Source organism: Myotis daubentonii, chromosome X, assembly GCF_963259705.1.
Source record: "Myotis daubentonii chromosome X, mMyoDau2.1, whole genome shotgun sequence".
Classification (NCBI taxonomy): domain Eukaryota; kingdom Metazoa; phylum Chordata; class Mammalia; order Chiroptera; family Vespertilionidae; genus Myotis; species Myotis daubentonii.
In genome coordinates, this window is record NC_081861.1 from 51,866,055 (window position 1) to 51,887,352 (window position 21,298).

Genomic DNA, 21,298 nt, shown 5'->3' on the forward strand with positions numbered 1-21,298 from the left:
ATTTATTCAGTTCCTCTCCCTTCATTTTCTTGATTAATTTGGCTAATGGTTCATCAGTCTTTTTTATTTTTTCAAAGAGCCTGCACATGCTATCACTGATATTTTTTATTGTTTATTTAGTCTCTATGTCATTTATTTTGGCTTTAATCTTTATTATTTGCTTTCTTATACTTACTCTAAGCTTTTCTTGTTTTGTTTTGTTTTTCTTTCTATTTCTTTAAGTTGTAGGGTTAAATAGTTTATTAATTTTTCTTGTTTTTTGAAGTATGCTTGTAATGCTATGAACTCCCTCTCGAGACTGCTTTTTATGTGTTTCAGAGATTTTAGATTGTTATGTACTCATTTTCATTTGTTTCAGAAAGTTTTTGATTTCTTTCTTTATCTTATTGGTAACCCATTCATTGTTCAATAACATGATACTTAGCCTACATATGTTTGAATGTTTTTGAATGTTTTTACTGTACTTGATTTCTAATTTCATTCCCTTGTGATACGAGAAGATGCTTGATATAATTTCAATATTCTTGAACTCATACAGAACTTGATTTGTGTCCTAACATGTGGTCTATCTTTGAAAATGATGCATGTGCACTTGTGAAGAATGTATATTCTGTAGCTTTGGGTGAAATGCTCTGTAAACTTCAATTAAAACCATCTGTTCCAGTGTGTCATTTAGAGTCTCTGTTTCCTTGTTAAGTTTTTGTCTGAAAGATCTATCCAGTGAAATCATGTGAGTGTTAAAGTCCCTTGCTATGTATTGCTGTCAATCTCTCCCTTAAAGGCTTCTAGAAGTTTTTGTTTTTGTTTTTGTTTTACATAATTAGTTGCTCCTATATTGTGTGCTTATATGTTTACCAGGGTTATAACCTCTTGTGGGATCAATTTCTTTAGTATTATGTATTTACCTTTATTGTCTCTTGTGATAACCTTTATTTGAAATCTATTTTTTCAGATATGAATACTGCTACAGCAGTTTTTTATCCTTTTTATAAGCATGTGAATTTCTTTTATCCCTTCACTCTCATCCTGTGTGAGTCTTTTGTACTAAGGTGGTTCTTTTGTAGACAGTATGTAATTGGGTCATATTTTTATATTCATTCAGCTACCCTATGTCTTTTGATTGCAGTATTTACTACATTTACATATAACGTTATTATTGATAAGTACTTATTTATTGCCATTTTAATTCTTTATGCCTATGTTTCTCTCTATATATATATTTCTTCTCATTATAGCTGTCCTTTTAGCATTTTTGCAGTGCTAGTTTGGTGGTGATAAACTCCTTTAGACTTTTGTTTTCTGGGAAGCTTTTTATTTTACCATCTATTTTGAATGATAGTCTTGCTGGATATAGTAATCTTGGTTTCAGATCCTTGCTTTTCTTTACCTTGAAAACTTCATACCATTCCCTTCTGGCCTGTAGAGTTTCTGATGATAAATCAGTTGAAACCCTTTTAGGATATCCTTTGTAGGTAAAAAATTGGTTTTCTCTTGTTGCCTTTAAGATTATCTCTTTGTGGAAGATTAAACAATCCAATCAAAAAATGGGCAAAGGACCTAAATAGACACCTTTCAAAAGAGGACATTCAGAAAGCCAAGAGACATATGAAAACATGCTCAAAGTCACTAATCATCCAAGAGATGCAAATCAAAACAACAATGAGGTACCATCTCACACCTGTCAGAATGGCTATCATCAACAAACGACAAGTGCTGGAGAGGATGTGGAGAAAAAGGAACACTCGTGCACTGCTGGTGGGAATGCAGACTGGTGCAGCCACTATGGAAGACAGTATCGAGTTTCCTCAAAAAACTAAAAATGGAACTCCCATTTGACCCTGTGATCCCACTTCTAGGGATATATCCCAAGAAACCAGAAACACCAATCAGAAAGGATATAGGCACCCCTATGTTCATAGCAGCATAATTCACCATAGCTAAGATCTGGAAACAGCCTAAGTGCCCATCAGTAGATGAATGGATTAGAAAACTGTGGTACATCTACACGATGGAATACTATGCTGCTGTAAAAGGGAAGGAACTCTTACCATTTGCAACTGCATGGATGGAACTGGAGAGCATTATGCTAAGTGAAATAAGCCAGTCAATGAAGGAAAAATACCACATGATCTCACTCATTCATGGATAATAGAGACCATTATAAACTTTTGAATAATAATAGATACAGAGGCAGAGCTGCCTCAAACAGATTGTCAAACTGCAGCGGGAAGGGTGGGGAGGGTTGGGAGCAGGAGGGAGGGGGGTAAGAGATCAACCGAAGGACTTGTATGCATGCATATAAGCATAACCAATGGACATAAGACACTGGGGGGTAGGGGAGGCTAGGGGACTGTCAAGGGCAGGGGAAAAAAGGACACATATGTAATACCCTTTGTAATACTTTAAGCAATAAAAAAAGAGATTATCTCTTTGTCTTTAATTTTTGGCATTTTAATTATGCTATGTCTGGGCATGGGCTTCTTTGGGTTCTTCTTGCTTGGGACTCTCTGTGTCTCCTGAACTTGTGTGACTTTTCATTCACCAGGCTATGGAAGATTTTTGCCATTATTTCTTCAATCAGGTTTTCTCTCCCTTGCTCACTTTCTTCACCTTCTGGAACACCAATTATGTGAATATTGATACATTTTCATGTTGTCCCACAGCTCCCTTAAGCCATCGTCCCTTTTTAAATTATTTTTTATTTTTGGTTCTCTGATTGAGTGATTTTTTCTACCCTGTTTTTTATTTCATTGATATGATCCTCAGCTTCCCTTAATCTACTGTGTATTCCTTCCACTATTAGTGTTATCAGTGCTATGTCATTCTTCATTTCTGACTGGTCTTTTTTCATAGTTACTATATTTTTTTTCATGCTGCTGAACATCTTTGCCATCATTATTCTGAACTCTATATCTGATACATTTCTTATCTCCACTTCATTTAGCTCTGCTTCCCGCAAATTATCTTCTCCCATTTGGGGCTTGTTTTTTTGTTTCCCCATTTTGGCTGTCTGTGTGTTTGTGTCTATCTATTAGGTAGATGTGCTACTACTCCCAATCTCTAGTGCAGGAAAATGTGAAATGCTGTTTCTGACTGACCCTGAGTACCCTGTTTGGGTCTATGAACAATTCACAACTAGTGGCTCACTCATCTGCGGCTGAATGCCTTTGGGAAAGACCAATATGTTCACTGGGGTCTGCTTTTATTATCCCTGGGCCCAAAAGGAGACCAGGCAAAGACTCAAAGCCTCCAGAGAACCGCTTCTACTTGCAGTCTGGTTGTTATCAGCCTTGATTGGCCTCAGGCTATCGACCACAGGATGAGGCAAGAGGTTTTCCAACAAGGTGGGGCAATTGCTTCCCTTCCAGGCAAAAGCTGCCTGTATGGTAAAGGTCTGCCAGAGAAAGATGTCCTCTGAAATATGAGGGAATGACACAGCACAGGAAACTTGGGTGGATGTTTTCCATGCTCTAACCCCAGAGTCCCCAACCCTGGATTCTGGTCACATCGCTCTAGTTCACTCTTCCCTCCCTCTTCCATAGCCCAAGGTGATTGGCTGAACACAAAATTTTGTGTTGACCCTTTAAGAGGTTGCCTGCATTTCCAGTCATCTCTTGATTGCAGATAGCAGCCCTGCTCCTTTTCATAGCCAGATATTATGTGGGCACCTTTCTCAGTTCTGGTGCTCTGCGCTGGGAAACCCACTTGTGGTTTATACCCAGAGTTCTCAGTGGGAACCTTCCACAATTGAGATGTCCCTATGGAACTTCAGCTGCTGTATGTGTGAACCCAGCCAGCCCTTTTGCACCTCCACACTTCCTACCAGTCTCTATGCGGTCTCCACTTTTCATCCTTGGTTATTAGGGTTCTTTTCAGCTAATATTCAGTTGATATTTCATGGTGTTTTTTGTGGGGTTTTTTTTTTTTGTATTTAATTGTAATTCCAGTTTGCTCCTGGGAGAGTGTCGTTGTAGCTTCCACTTACTTCACTGCCATTTTTGAGCACTAAGATGTTCTGTCAAAACTTGGTTTGAGCCTTGGTCGATTTGGTTCAGTGGATAGAGTGTTGGCCTGCAGACTCAAAGGTCCCAGGTTCGATTCTGGTCAAGGGCATGTACCTTGGTTGCAGGCACATCCCCAGTGGGGAGTGTGCAAGAGGCAGCTGATCGATGTTTCTCTCTCATCGATGTTTCTAACTCTCTATCCCTCTCCCTTCCTCTCTGGAAAAAATCAATAAAATATATTTTTTAAAAAAACTGGGTTTGAATTCATGCCACTCATTTGTTAAGTGACCTTAGGTAGTCAAACTATTTAACTCCTGTAAACTTCAATTTCCTTACCTGTGAAATGATGGTTGTAATAGTGCCTGCCTCACAATGTAGTTGGGTCAGTTCTGGGAGGTAACAAAAGTGAAGTACTTAACCTGGCACATAGCAGATGCTTGATAAGTGGTAGCCATTATTTTCAATGTGGCTTCATGAACTAGAGGCCTCTTTGGCTAGAGGCCTCTCTGGGTTTCTGGATCCTGAGGCCACTGGAGGGGAATAAAAGTTATTAAAGGGCACCTTAGTATTTTGTATTGGTTTTGAAGTTTAGCTGTGCACTGTAAAGAGAATAATTGTCCTTGTTTTGTAACTTAAATAGCAAGTGACACCAATTCTCTAAGACTCAAGTTTTCTTTTTAAATCTGGGAAATGGACATAAAAATTATTCCTTTGTCAGTTTTTTTTTAAATCTTATTGTTCGGATTATTACAGATGTTTCTCCTCCCCTCCCCCATAGCTCCCCTCCAGCCAGTTCCCACCCCACTCCAGGCCTTCCACCTTCCCCCCCACACACACACTGACCTCATCCATAAATGTAAGCACTTTGTCCAATCTCTTCCCACACCCCCACAACCCTTACCCCTGAGAATTGTCCGCCTGCACCCTTTCCATGCCCCTGATTCTATTACATTCACCAGTCTGTTCTGTTCATCAGGTTTTTTATTCATTTGATTTTTAGGTTCACTTGTTGGTAGATATGTATTTGTTGTCACTTTGTTGTTCATAATTTTTTGTCTTTACCTTTCTCTTCTTCCTCTTCTTAGAGAATACCCTTCAGCATTTCACGTAATGCTGGTTTGGTGGTGATGAACTCCTTTAGTTTTTCCTTGTCTGTGAAGATCTTTATCTGACCTTCAATTCTAAATGATAGTTTTTCTGGGTAGAGTAATCTTGGTTGTAGGTTCTTGCTATTCATCACTTTGTATTTCTTGCCACTCCCTTCTGTCCTGCATAGTTTCTGTTGAGAAATCAGCTGACAGTCGTATGGGTACTCCCTTGTTGGTAACTGTTTTTCTCTTGCTGCTTTTAAGATTCTCTCTTTGTCTTTTGCCCTTGGCATTTTAATTATGATGTGTCTTGGTGTGGTCCTCTTTGGATTCCTCTTATTTGGGGATCTCTGTGCTTCTTGGACTTGTAAGTCTTATTTCTTTCACCAGGTAGTGGAAGTTTTCTGTCATTATTTCTTCAAATAGGTTTTCAATATCTTGCTATCACTCTTCTTCTGGCACCCCCATATTAGGATGTTGATACGCTTGAAGCTGTCCCAGAGGCTCCTTTCACTATCTTCATATTTTTGGATTCTTTTTTCTTTTTGTTTTTCCGGTTGGGTGTTTTTTGCTTCTTTGTATTTCAAATCTTTGACTTGATTCTTGGGATCCTCTAGTCTGCTGTTGAATCTCTATATATTATTTTTATTTCAGTCAGTGTATGCTTAATTTCTGATTGGTCCTTTTCATATCCTTGAGGGGCTCACCAAATTTCTTGGAGGTTTCTAGAAGATTCTTGAGTAACTTTATAACCATGGTTTTGAACTCTATATCCATTATTTTGTTTTCATCCATTTCTTTCATTTGTGACGTGTTTCTTTGTCTCAGCATTTTGGCTGCTTCCCTGCATTTGTTTCTATGTATTGAGCAGCTGCTAAGTCTCTTTGAGTTGATAGAGTGGCCTTGTGTGGTAGGTGTTCTATAGGGCCCAGTGGCTCAGCTTCCCCAATCAACTGAGGTGGACACTCTTGGCACACTCCTTTGTGGGCTATTTGCACAGGCTTGCTGTAGTTAAGCCTTGAGTGTAGTTGGTATCACTGGGCGGAATTGACCTCCACACCAATTGGCTGTGATGACCAGCTGTGTCTACTCTGGAAGATCTGTTGTGCAAGATACAGCCTTATGGGGCAGGACTTGTTTTAGTGGGGCTTTGGTGCTCACTGAGTCTGCCCCTTGAGTGTGTCTCTTATAGATGTGAAGAGATGTAATCCAGTATGGTCTCACTCTGACCACTGGGTACACTGGCTCTTGGATCTCCAAGGAGGTGCAAGGTCAGCTACTGTCTGAGGCCGCCCAGCAGGAACTGCAGAGACATCTGCAGATTCCTCCTCTTTGTATGGGGTTTGGAAGTGCCCAGACGAGGCCCAGCTGTGAAGCAAGGCAGGAGGGCCTTGGATCTTCTTTTGGAAGCTCTGGAGCTCTCTGACCCAGCTGCAGTTTGATGGGTGTTATGCGGAGAAAGGACAGGCCATTCATATGCAAAAGTTGATGCAAACAGCTTGGGTGGGATTGTAAATTGGGTGGGGTGGGGCCTCAGGGAATCACCAGGGCAGAGCAAACAGCAATGGCTGCCAGTTAGCCCTGCACTGGAGAGGTCCCCGGGTCTCTGCTTCCCGAGCCCCAATGCAGGAACAATGATCACTGTGAGCACCTCTGAGAGAAAGCTGCCCTCGAATTCCTGTCGCCATGCCAGACAGTCCAGTTTCTCCCCGTATGTGTCTGGGTCCCCCAGAGTCCACCTGGAACTGGAGTTCAGAGCAAGTGGGAGCTTGTATCTCCCTCCCAATTAAAAGAGCAGCAGATCCAGGGGCCAGCACTTTCCGCGCCTCCACACCTCTTACCAATCTCAATGCGCTTTCTTCACCTCTCTAGTTGTGGAACTTCCACTCAGCCTGCTTTCCCGTGGTTCTGCGTGGTAGTTGTTCTGCCTTTTAGTTGTAATTTTGATGTGGTTGTGAGAGGCAGCAAGTATAGGTATTTACCTATGCCACCATCTTGGTTCTCCCCTTCCTTTGTCAGTGTCTAAAACAGTTATGAAATCATCTATGACGGTTGTTCAGGAAGTGTACAAACAGTATAAATAATATTGTAAAGTCAGTAAAGCAATGTTGATTTTTTAAAAAGCAAAAGAAAAAAAGGCACTTTCTTGAGATTCTTCTTTTCCTGACTTCTTAATTTTAAGCTAATTCCTGAAACTAGTGGCAGTAGATACAGTGGGGAAGAAAACCCAAGAAGCAGAGAATAAGGATACCTGGTTTCTTAACACAACTCTAATATTTAACTTCTTATATTTAGGAAGTAATAAACAGCTGGAACTCCATTTCCTCAAGTTTAAAATATGAATCAGTCATTGGGTAAGCATCTATTAGACACTTGCAGGCACAGTACTATAGGTGCTATAATTATAAATAATACCAGGTAACATACATTGAGCATACTATATTTGCCAATCATTTTGCTAGGGGCATTATCTCTAACCCAACCAAACCCTGGGAGTTAAAATAGTCTTATCCCTATTTTATAGTTAAGGAAATTGAGGCTTAGATTTTCCTTATGGTGAATAAACCAAAGTCTCCTCAGAGGAATTCACTGTCTAGGAGGGTAGTTGAAGGCATAATGAAATCATTGTGGTATTGTGAATGTCTCTACACATACCCATATATCTAAAATACCTGGTTCAATTTTGTGGTAGAAAATCAAATGAGATTTGGTGTGAAAGGTATCTTAAAGAAACCTGATGTTATTGAAAGGGCATAATTTTATGTTGTATGAAAATTGTTAGGAGTGTCCATTTCAACAGCCATTGATTGAGCTAATTCAAGAAGGTCTTATATTCTGAGGACTGTCTTGTTTTGCACTAGGTAGAGTATTAATAGGCCCTTGCCTCTTTACAGCACCCCGTCTTCTTTCTTCTGAGACCTAGACCTGGTCACAATTCTAAAACCCATATATTTCTTCAACCTCACCAGAATAAATCATCCATTGATTGTACTACCTTTTTAAAAATTTTTAAAATTTATTTCAATTACAGTTTACATTCAATATTATTTTGTTTTAGTTTTAGGTGGGCAGTATAGTGGTTAGACAATCATATACTTTAAAAAGTCCTCCTGCTGATATTTCCAGTAGCTAACTGGCACAGTACATACTTATTACAATGTCATTGACTATATTTCCTATGTTGTATGTTATTTTTAAATAGCCACAGTAATCTTGAGAAAGAACAATATTGGAGGACTCACATTACCTAATATCAAACTATAGTACAATGCCATAGTAATCAAAACAGCATAGTGCTGCCAAAAAGAAAACAAAAAAAAAAACAACAACAACAAACACAGACATATATGTCAATGGAACAGAGTAGAGCCCAAAAATAAACCCACATCTATGTGGTCAATTAATATTTGATAAAAGAAGCAAGGACATACAATGGGGTAAAGTGTAGAGAGTGCCTGGGAAGGCACATGGACATTTCTTTCATTATTGTCAGCTGAATCCAGTTGTGTTGGCAGACCTATGTCCTGGAAACACACCTTGCCAGAGGCAGGAGTGTTGTCTGCTTGACCTTCAACCCAGGCACCAGCTGGTGGGTTTTGTTATCTAAATCCAGCCAAGCACCAGGAATGAATAGGACTCAGGCCTGCCCAAGAATGCACATAATCTCCTTTGTCTTGACCTTTAGTAAAACTTCCTGGTTTTTGCTGTATAAAATAAATGCACTGGGTTGGTTCTGGGTCACTGTCTCTCCATCAGAGGACAGCTGTCCCACCTGGCCCCAGCTTTTTCCTTCTATCTCTGTGTCTATCTCTTTCTTTCATTTTCTCAATCCCCAGCAGCCCCTACTCAGGAATTGGACCACTCTCTAGCCACGCTGGACACAGAAAAGAGAGAAATTTTTACAGTAAAGGCAGTCTGTTCACTAAATATTTGGGGGAAGATTGGATAGACATGCAAAAAATGAAAGTAGACAACCTTTTACATCATATGTAAGAATAAACTCAAAATGGATTAAAGACTTAAATGTAAGACTAGATACCATAAAAACCCAAGAAGAAAAATTTCAGATATTTCTCTTAATATTTTTTTTCTGATAAATCTCCTCAGGAAAAGGAAACAAAAGAAAAACAAATGGGACTATATCAAACTAAAAAGTTTTTGCACAACAACGAAAATCATCAAAATGGAAGGCAAACCATGAATGGGAGAAGATATTCACCAATGATGCATCTGAGAAGGTGTTAATATCCAAAATAAAGCACTTGTACAGCTCAACACCAAAAAACAATCTAATTAAAAAAAATAGGCAAAAGATCGACTACCTTTTTTTACTGCCTCTGATCCACTGCCTGTGCTCAGTTCCCTCTTTAGGAAACCTAAATTCCATGGTCTATCATTATAATTACTTTGTTTCCATATACCTTTGAATCCATTGCCCCTTTCTTCCTTTATCATTCTCACCTAGCAGAACTCAACCCTGGTTAAATCCAACCCTTTGCTAATGTGCATCTGTACCCACATGGCTGAAGAAGCTAAAGGAAACCTCACAATGTTTATAACTGATGTTCCCTTAAAATTCAGTACCCTCAAGTGGACCCTTGGAGGTTTCTTGAAGTCCTACCGAATTTCTCTAGTTTTTTTTTTTTTCCTAAATTGCTCAGGTCCAGGTCAGCATATTGCTAAATCTATTGGAGTGTTCTTATACCTCATCCTACTTGGCTTATCAATAATTTAGCAGTTTATCACTCTTTTTGCCTAGTTCCCCCTTCTATGTTGCTTCTCTCTCTACCACAGGGGCTACTCCTTCTCTGGTACCTCCTGCCATTCTCATAACATTGAACTGCCACAGTGCTCAATTCTATAATGTCTTCTTTTCCGTTTGTCCACATTCACTTCCTTGGTGATGTCATCTAGTTTTGTAGGTTTATTTACATAGCAGTGGTGGCAAAGATAGTGCTCACCAAATAGTCCTGTTCTGTTCTATTTTGCATGCTATTGGGTTTCCCAATATATGTAATTCTTGTTAAGAGGAACATAAACACAGTCAGGAGCAATTAAGAACAAGTACTAGCATCTGAGGGTATAAGGAGGGGTTGGATTTTGAGAGGAAGGGACAGAGCATTGCATCATGGGAATGACACCAGTAATGTGGCCTGGTTAAACAGGGGTTGGAGTGAACCCAGACAAACCAAGTTAGGGCAAAGACGTCCCCAGAGCCTTGTCCTGTCATGTTCCCTGGAAGCCACTCCTTTTATGCCTCTCCCCCTCACTGTAACTAAAGACTCCTGGGGGAACTGCCAGAGCTGGCATTACAGGAAATTGTTTGTGGCCTGTGAGGTTTCTCTGGTTACTTTCCTCAGTGACAGAGGACAGTGATGATTTCCTGTCTGTTAGCTGCATGCTAGAGATCAGGAAACTTTTGATTCATGACAGACAGATTTTATGGGACACTCAAAAGCCATTGTTTGGAAGTTGGCCAAAGTTCTAAACAGATACCACTTCAACTTTGGCAATGCCTGTTGAGTCCTCTTTGTTTCAAGTGGATGACTTTTATCATTTAGTAACATAGTGTTTTTTCTTCTTACTAATGATATATGCTCATTGACGACTATTTGGAAAATACAGAAATATTTGGAAAAGCAAATACAAATTATCCATTATCTGAATAAATGTAGTACTCAATATTAGACAAAATGACAACATAGATAAAGGTTAAACTGAATGCTACTCTTTCTGTTCTCTTTTCTCTGCCAGCCTCCATTTTCCTACTCCTACAGTACCTCTTGATCTCACCCTTATGAAAACTTGCCTATCCTATATACCATAAAATGGAGGGCAAACAGCAAAGTGTACAATAGCACTTATCATGTCACATATCAAAGGCATATAAAAGTTGTTTTTCAAGTTCTCTGTTATCAGGAAGATGTTTGGAATCTAAAATAGCAATATTTTAGCTCTGCCATCACTACCTTATTACTAAGGTATTGTGGAAATAAAGTGCTGTGGGAATATCTAAAGATATAAGAGACCATCTGAGAAATTCATAATTCTCCTTGGAAATTAGGAAAAGGCTCACAATAAAGAGGCAAGTGTGAGGCTGACTCATAAATATTCCCTTCTTTTTAATAAAATAAACAGCCAACATTAAACAAAAAGTTAGATGTTACTAAATCCATCCCAGCGATAAGTTCTTATTACAAGCAATAGTTAGAATTTATGTTTTGCTTTTTTTCAAAGTTCCTAGGGTCAGAATGGCAGTTTCTTCATTTTTGAGTTTTCACATTAAGTGTCTGCTAGACAAAGAACTTAGAAAACACTAAGTTATAAGGGCTAAGGTCAAGACCTTGGAGTTACACCTTGGTTCAAATTCCAGCTCTATTCATGTGGTCATCAAACATTCCTTATGTGCAATCCACTGTTTTGGACATTGGGGATGCAATGTTTGACAAAATAGATAAGGTCCCTACTAATACAGAGCTTACATTCTAGTGGGGGCAGACAGAATGTTTAATGTGAGAAAGATAAGTGATATGATTGCAAGTAACTGGGGGCTACCTTAGGTTGAGTGGTCAGGATTGAACTGAGACCAGCATGATGAAAAGAGGCCAGCAATAAAAAATATATATATAAGTAAGAACATTCCAGGCAGAAGTAACCACTAGGGCAAAGGCCCTGAGGCAGAAACAGACTTAAGTTTTTAAAGAGAATGAATACCAGTGAATTGAAGTGGAGTAAGCCAGGGTTGGAGATGGTCAGCACATGTCAGGAGCATGCAGGGGGTCTTATAGAAATTCAGCTAATAACAATAATAATGATAACAACAACAACAACAACAACAACAACATATTAACACAGAAGAAAAAAGGAAGTTATAGAATTTGAAGGCACAATATCACCTGAGGAGTTTGGATCTGACTAACTGGGCATAGGGTGTCATTGTAAAATTTGAATTGTGTGTTAAAAGTGGAGCCTGAGGAAAAGAATCCTAAGAGCAGAATACAGAGTGTCCATTTTTATCTATCATTGCATTTCTAGCACTTGATTTTTTTAAAAAAAATTCTCTCTTACAGCCACTGTTTTCTCAATAATTAAAAATACATAAGTCCAGTGAGGCGCCAGGCTATGTCAGGGTTTATTTTGAGCCACATGTAAAGAAATTCTCTTGTATTTTGTGACTAGAATTTCTACCAATGAGGGGGTATCTGAGCCACAAACTAGCTACCAAACTAGCTATTGAGTGAGGTATAAACCTGACTTAAAAGGGTGCAGACTTAAGATGACTTTTTATTTCATGTGACTCATGACACCATCAAATAAATTTACTTGGTTAGGAGAAATATGGCCAAGGGTTAAGTTCCTTGGGGCAACATTGATTCTTGTTTCACATGGTTTACTAACTTTCTTTCTTTCTTTTTTCTTTTTTTTTTTTTAATAGGGAGAGAAGAAATCCTATGGAAAGGCATGTGGAGGCCAAGACTGCAGTTGGGGCTGTAAATGCTTTCCCGAGAAAGGAGTGAGAGTAAGTTGCTTCTTTCATTGTTGAAAGACAAACAGTCACAGAAGCTGTTATCTGAAGTGTGTGTGTTTTCTTTAGAATTAAACTGCTTAGAATTTCCTCTTATGACCCTGTGGAACAAGTAAAGCGATGATGACCAGCTGGAAGAAGCTTTGCTAACTAATGATAGGCAGAATTAAATTGGTCAAAGTCTCTGAGGGACCAGAAAGAGGTTTCCTTTATTGACTCAATGCCAAGGTTTCCTCAAGGTTTCATCTGGAGTATTTTCAAAACTCAGTTAGGTTGTACAGAACCGGATTATGATATGTTTGTAGATATGTGTAAATTGCTATAGCTCATTTATATCCATGTGGTTCTTTCTTATCACTCTGGGGACTAAGTGGTCCAATTGTTATCTACAGAGTAGGATTATGACTAATCCAATATCCAGAATGCACAGTAGCCATAAAGTCCAAAAATATAGGTAAGTATAGAAAAAGAGTGACTTACAGATATTATATTAAAACAGAATGTTTAAAATATTATATAATATATTCAATGTAGTGTCCCCTATTAGCAATGCACAGTTCAAATTGATGTGCAAATGCAATAAACACAGAGCATGGATGCAGCATTTCCATCAATACTTGTATGTACATATGTGCTTATTTGTATTTCTGATTTTTACAGAATAAATCTGCATCTATAGTGTAACTCAGGAAAGTATTCAAGGGGAGGTTCAATCTGTAAAAAAAATAAAATGTTTCCAGAATTTATGGCTACACTATAGAATTCAGATCTTTCAACTTTCAAACTTTCAGTCTTGTATTTGCACTTAAATAACACTCAACAAGCTTAAGAGCTTACTCAGTCAAAGGGAGGTAACACAAACAGGTCAACAAAACCCTCAAAAACAGCCAAATGGGGAACAGAGTGACCATTCCACCTTCTCTTTAATCATCTTCCATTTGCAGTAAAGTGAAATGTCAAACTGTGCCAGAATTTGGAGAAGAAAATTAAAAAGCCAACTTGTCATCAAAAATAACCAGACCCATTTTACATTGAAGGCATAGACCTAGAAAATCATAGAATATCAGAAAAGGAAGGTAACTTAGTGAGCTTCTCAACTTATCCACTGATTGTACAGAGACTCTGAAAAGGAAAATGACTTCCTGGGGTCATACAGCAAATTGATTACAAATTTGGACTATTTGTAATCCTGGGTCCTTTGATTTCTCCCCTATTTACTTTATCCACTACTGCCTTCCAGGTAAGTTATGTTCACTGTAGCCACCAAGATCCATGCCCTTGTCTCTGCTCTGCAACCAGGAAATACTTTAGAAAAAATAATTCTAGCCTGGTAGGTGTGGCTCAGTGGCTGAGCATCCACCCATGAAGCAAGAGGTCCCTGGTTCAATTCCCAGTTATGGCACATGCCCAGATTGCAGGGTTGCAGGGTCGATCCCCAGTAGGGTGCATGCAGGAGGCAGCCAATAGATGTTTCTCTCTCATCGATGTTTCTATTTCTCTTCTTCTTCCTTCCTTTCTCTCCGAAATCAATAGAAAAATATTGGAGAGAGGGGGAGAAAACATCTTTCTATAATTTAAAAATAGAAAAGAAAAAATAATTCTGCAATAAATATTGAATACATTCTTTTTTCTTTTTTATTAAATGTATTGGAGTGACATTGTTTAATAGATTATATAGGTTTCAAGTGTACATTTCTATGATATATGATCTGTATAGGGAAGGGCAATAGTAAGTTTATAGTTATGATTACATGAAACAGTTTATTCTTGTATTACTTATTTGTATTACAATTGTAAACTTTTGCCAATCCTTGAATATTGCATTGTGTCCTCACCACTCAAAGTCAAATCATCTTCCACAGCAAGCAATGAAGACAACACAAAAGTCTCCCTTGATGATCTCTTGGTCCCACTATTGTCTTTCTGGGCTTTTTCTGTGCATAATCAGAGATATGTACAAATATGTATTTAAAAGTTTCATTTTCTGTTTTTCCTCAAAATATAATCATATGTGTACCTTCTGTGCCTTTGTGTGTTTTTTTGTTATTGTTGCTTTCCACTTAATATGTCCTTAAAATCTTCTTCTCTACCCCTTAGATTATTCCAGCCATTCCCCTTTTGATGAACACTTAGGTTGTTATAAAGTTTTTGCTATTTTTAAAAAAATGGTAGTGCTACAGTGGAAGTCCTTGAACAGGCATCTCAAGCATAGATACTAAGGATCAGAATTACCATATATAAGTGCAATAAGCATTTAAATTTTCAAAGCTAATGCTCAATTACCCCACCAAGTAGCTATTATAATTTACACTCAAATCAGCATTGTAGAAGAGTGCCCATGTTTCTATACCCTTGTCAGCACTTGATATTTTTGCTAATGTGGGCTAAAATCATCCCAATTCACAGACTACATGTGAAGTTAAGGATCTTTTCACATATTCATTGCACTTTTGTATTTCTTCTGTGAATTTCCTGAACTTATTCTCTGTCCACTTTACTAAGGGTGATTCTTATTGACTTACATTAATTCTGAAATATATGGCAAATAAAAATAGCCCGAGTGGAAACACATGAGATTTGAAGTAATAGGGCATTTCCTGATTGATTGTGGGGGCAGGAAGTATTTGGTCAGACCCAACAGCCAGGAAAATGAGAAGCAGCTCTGGACTGTTTGCTGGGTTCAGGAGCCTTTAAAAGAACATGTTAATATATTGCTAAATGGAGGTTAGTCCTACACCAAGTAAACATGCCTATAATGACCTCATGGTTTAGCTCCTCGCTGAGATTTTGGTCTTTGAAGATGGAAGTCAATGGATTTCCTCTGCAAGGAGCCCTTGTTTGGGTTCCAAACATCTGGATCCCAAGTCTGGCTTCTCCTTTGAAAACATGAGTGGTTGAAGGAGCGTGGCATGGAGAAAATAACATATCACCACACATTTTTTTTTTCAATATTTAAAAGACTCAGAGTCCACACAGTTAAACATATTTTCCAAAAGCTTATTTGTGAATTCTGAAGTTCCTGGGTCAAGGTTATTGAACCAGACCAAACTGTATTTCATGAGTCAAGTGCAGGGATGTCCTATTTCCCAAGTACATCAGGAAGCCAGTGCTCATGGGGCAGATCCTGTGAACACAGATGCTTGAAGCCACCCACAACACTAGGTCCTTTTTGTCATCCTCCATACACTCTTACATTCTCAGGGACAAGCAGGATTGTTTTAACTGGCCCAAGCACTGTTGACCCTGCAGGGCAGCCCCTCAGAACCACTTTTGTGCAGATGTCAGAAAGATTTGAGACTGTTTTCCTTAGGTGAGAAGAGAGCCCCCATTAGGATTTCAAGCTGTTCCTCTTGAGCTCTGAGAGCTGGGAGGGGAACTGAATGTTGGGTCATCCCTGCTATATACTACAGCTTTTGGCAGGTCTGCCTCCTGCCTTGGAGAAACATCAAGTGCATAGCATGCTGGGCAGTGTGTACTTTTCTTTTGCCAAAGTCCTTTTGAACTGACTATGACATTTACACAACACCTAGCACTCCTGAGCACCTGCAATCCAATCTTTTTTGGCTTAAGCTATCTTGAACTGATTTCTCAAAGCTATGCTTTACCTTTAAAAGCCCTTTCCTAGTGTTGGTACACTGATTTGTACTTTCCAAAGCATCTTCTCCTCCCAAGTTCTGTATTATTATCTGTATGCTACAAATAATCTGATAAGTGATTTGCCCAAGATCACTAGCCTGTTAACAACTCAACCTTATTAACATACATTAGGAAAATGTCGACTTTAAAAAATGGCATACCTGGTAATGTTAGGTTGACATTTCTATCCCTTCCCCTTTTCCCTACTGGATTTGAAAACACTATGTTCCATCCGTGCATGTTTGTCTGAGTTAGGAACAGGCAGGAATGTTTGGTTATGAGCTTACTATTACTTAATACTATTTTAAATTTTTCCCTATTTTAACAGTGTTCTGGTGTTAATATATAGCGTGGTGAACTCTTAGTTATCCATGCCATGTAAAGGACCATTATTATAGGTAACACCAAACCGCAAGGAATGTTTGGATTGTCCCTTAGATAAGGACCATTTACCACTGATTTATAGCTTGTGAAACTATGTACTAGCTGGAGAGTTTATAAGACAAGACTAAGTTTAATGTGAAAGAGTCTAAGTTTCTTAATTCTTTATCTCCTACCTGAATTTTTCCACTTCCTTGTCACAAAATGTATTTCTCATGAATTCCAGAGCCCAGGTGCATTAAACAATAGGCCTTCACAGTGTTCTCAAAACTGCCTGGTACTGGCACAAGAACAGACATATACTGGTAGACCAATGGAAGAGAATAGAGAACCCAGAAATTGACCCAAACCACTATGCTCAATTAATATTTGACAAAGGAGGCAAGAGCATACAATGTAATCAAGACAATCTCTTTAATAAATGGTGTTGGGAAAATTGGACAGATACATGCAAAAAAAAAATGAAACTAGACCACCAACTTACACCATACACACGCACACACAAAACCTTAGGATGGATAAAGGACTTAAATGTAAGATGGGAAATGATAAAAATCTTAGAGGAGTCCACAGGCAGCAAAATCTCAGACGTATGCCAAAGCAATATCTTCACCGATACAGCTCCTAGGGCAATGGAAACTAAAGAGAAAATAAACAAATGGGACTACATCAAAATAAAAAGCTTCTACACAGAAAAAGAAACCATCAACAAAACAACAAGAAAGCCCACTGCATGGGAGGACATATTTGCCAATGTTATCTCCAATAAGGGTTTAATCTCCAACATTTACAAGGAACTTACACAACTTAACAAAAGGAAGATAAACAACCCAATCAAAAAATGGGCAACATGCCCTAACCGGTTTGGCTTGTGGGTAGAGCATCAGCCTGCGGACTCAAGGGTCCCAGGTTCAATTCCGGACAAGGGCATGTACCTTGGTTGCAGGCACATCCCCTGTAGGGGGTGTGCAGAAAGCAGCTGATTGATGTTTCTCTCTCATCGATGTTTCTAACTCTCTATCTCTTTCCCTTCCTCTCTGTAAAAAATCAATAATATATATATTTTAAAAAAATGGGCAACACACCTAAATAGATAATTTTCAAAAGAAGACATACAGAAGGCCAAGAGACATATGAAGCATGCTCAAAGTCACTAATCATCCAAGAGATGCAAATCAAAATGACAATGAGGTACCATCTCACACCTGTCAGAATGGCTATCTTCAACAAATAAACAAACAAGAAGTGCTGGTGAGGATGCGGAGAAAAAGGAACCCTCATGCACTGCTGGTGAGAATGCAGACTGGTGCAGCCACTGTGTAGAACAGTATAGAGTTTCCTCAAAAAGCTAAAAATGGAACTCCCATTTGACCCAGTGATCCTACTTCTAGGAATATATCCCAACAAATTAGAAACACCAATCAGAAAGGATATATGCACCCCTATGTTCATAGCAGCACAATTTGCAATAGCTAAGATTTAGAAACAGCCTAAGTGCCCATCAGCAGATGAGTGGATTAAAAAACTGGTATATCTACACAATGGCATACTATGCTGCTGTAAAAAGGAAGGAACTCCTTTTGCAACAGCATGGATGGACCTGGAGAGCATTGTGCTAGGCCAGGTGGGTCAGTTGGAGAGGGATATGTATCACGTGATATCACTCATTTGTGGAATATAATGAGCAACATAAACTAATGAACGAAAACAGATTCAGAGACAGAGAAGCATTGATCAGACTACCAAACCTCAGAGGGAAAGGGAAGAGATCAACCAAAGGACTTGTATGCATGCATATAAGCATAACCAATGGACACATACACTGGGGGGGGGGTGAGAGCATGAGCCAGGGGGGGGTGCAAATGGGGGGATAAGGACACATATGTAATACCTTAATCAATAAAGAAAAAAGACAAAAAATAAATAAAAAGGCAACACTAGGCCTACAATTTACTCTCTTCCTGCAAACAGCTGGCATTCCCTGTGTCAACTAACTGCTGCCATGGCTACCAAAAGGTTTTTCCATTTCTTTCTGAATTAAGCAATTCCTGTGTACATCTTTCTATCCTCCCTCTGTATCCCCAAACACCTGTCCTGCCAAACCACTACCACACACACCAATGTCCTTATCCTCTACTGCTTCAAAGTGAAAGACTATATTGTACACTAGTGGCCTGGTGCAAGAAATTTGTCCACTTGGGGGGTCACCCTGCCTGGCCTGTGCCCTGTCAGTGTGGGAGCCCCACAAGCCATCGCCCCAAAGAGGTAGATCCCACCCACCCATCCGGGGCTGCTCGATGGATTGCCCCAAAGAGGTAGGCTGGAGCCGGGGGCCTGCCTCCATGTTGTGTGGAGCCACAGGACCCCTAGGCCTCACGCATGGAGCCAAGGGACCCCCCAGGCCTCACCACACAGAGGCCTCCACCGAGCCCTGCCTCCAGGCCATGCAGAGGCCTCCACCAGCCCCACCCTGGGCCAGGCCACACAGAGGCCTCTGGACCCCCAGCAGAGGTGCACGGAGGACTCCACCAGGCCTCAGGTCTTTTGGTGATGGATTGTGATGGTGTGATGCAAGTCCCCGATGCTGCAAGTCCCCACCTACACATGCCTGCTGCACAAGCAGCCTGCTGTTTGGTTATTACACATGAGGGCATCCTGACCATTTGCATATTACCCTTTTATTAGTATAGATGACCTCTTTGGGTGGCCAGGCCTTGCTCCAGCTGCCTGCACAAAGCTTTTTCCCTTCATTGCCTTCTCACTCTTCAGCCCTCTATGAGCTGACCTCATTGCTAACACTGGTCACCATTAACTTGCTTGTTGCCAAATGTAATAGAAATTTTTCATTTGTATCTTCCTTGACTTCTCTGCAACAAGAGATACCTCCTTATTTCCTGATTCTATCTGTTCCTGAAATCAATCTTAAAAGAGAAAGTTTTTGATTATCTTTGACTCACAATTATTCATAAACTAGAATATGTGTGCTGTTGGGGTCCCTCGGCCTGGTCTGTGGGCATTGGGATGAAACCAGCTTTCCGACATCCCCTAAGGGGGTCCCAGATTGCGAGAGGACAAAGGCCAGGCCGAGGGACCCCACCAGTGCACGATTGGGGCCAGGGAGGGACCACAAAAAGGCTCCAGGGTGTGTCCAGTCCATCTGGCCCAGTCCCGATCAACCAGACCCCAGCAGCAAGCTAACCTACCTGTTGGAGCATCTGCCTCCTGGTGGTAAGCACGCATCATAGTGACACATTGAAAGGTCAAACAAACAGTTAGACACTTAGCATATTAAGCTTTTATTAGGATGTTCTCATCTTGGAGGAAGAACTAATTGCTGGGAGTAAAACAAAAGCATTTTTCCCACTTCCTTGCATGGGTAGGCACAGCGTAAGAAGCAATCAGACAAAAGCGGAAGTCAGGTTCAAAAACTCAGAGAAGTTAGGCAGAGCAGATTTATAAAGTAATCTGTTGGAACCAGAGTGTGAGAGAGACATAGGATCTTTACAGATAATAGGGTCTAAAGGAATATTGGAAAATAGATGCCATGCTCTTTGCCTTCTTTTGGCAGAAAGGAATCCTTCCTAGATAGGAGACTCGAATTTGCTTCACAGTGACCTAGGAACTAATCCAGGATGTGGAGAGTATAACTGGAACCACAACCATCCAAATTAGCTTTTTGGTTGCTCAGTCCTTCATGAAACAGTTTGCAGTGCTGGATTTTTTAATTATGGGTGTCATGATGCTATTCTCTCTTAGTTGTTTTTCTACTTTGATGGGACTTCCCAGGGTTCTGGCCTCATCCCACTTCTCACTGTAGGTCTCTTGCAGTGGGGTTTCATACATTCCAGGGATTTAAGCTACCACACATACAATGACAAATATTAAATCTTTATCTCTAACCTAGACCTTTCTCCTTAGCTTCCAGTCAGGATTGTAAATTTCTTTCTGGACATCTCTGCTTGGATTTTCACTGGCACCATAAACATGTCTCATACAGAATTCAACCATCAACCCCCACCAGATGTGTTCCTTACCACATCCTACTTACCTCTTCCCCATCTTAGCAGATGGAATCATCATGAATGCCATTGGTCAAGCCAGAAACCTGGGAGTCATTCTTGTCTTCTCTTTCCTTTTCCCGCAATCATCTCTAACTCATCAAATTCTGTCCTTTCATTTTCATAAATAGAGCTCAAATCCATCCACTTTATTCCATACTTATTACTCCAATCCAGGCCTGTATCGTTTCTTGCATGAACTACCATAATAGCCTTGAGACTGGTCCCTTAACCTACAGTCTCACTCTTGCCCATCCACTTGCCACCTCGCTATAACAATCTTGCTAAAACACAAATGTAATCATGAAACTCTTGCTTAAAATCCTTCAATGGATTCCCATAAATCTCATGATAAAATCTTAACTCTAGTGCACTTATAAAGTCCTCCATGGCCTGGCCCTCTACCACCTTTCCAACATTATCTGTCATCACTAAGATCCTCCTCCTTCAGAAAACAAAACAAAGCCATACACATGAAGTGAACTATTTACAGTTCACCAAATCTGCTATGTTGTCTTAATATGTTCCAGGTTTTACACCTGCTACTCCCTTTCCATGTACTCTTCATCACTCACTTTACTCTTTCTCTTCTGACTTGCTTCTATT

General features: G+C 39.7%; 1 protein-coding gene across 3 annotated transcripts in view; it reads left to right on the top strand.

Moving 5' to 3' along the window:
- The window catches only part of COL4A6 (collagen type IV alpha 6 chain), a 402,326-nt gene that overhangs the window by 168,082 nt on the left and 212,946 nt on the right, over nt 1-21,298 (top strand). For all 3 annotated transcript variants that reach the window (XM_059680110.1, XM_059680108.1, XM_059680109.1), the window contains exon 3: nt 12,528-12,611. In XM_059680110.1, coding sequence (XP_059536093.1) covers nt 12,528-12,611 — 84 coding nt within the window. The remainder of the gene's footprint in view (nt 1-12,527; nt 12,612-21,298) is intronic.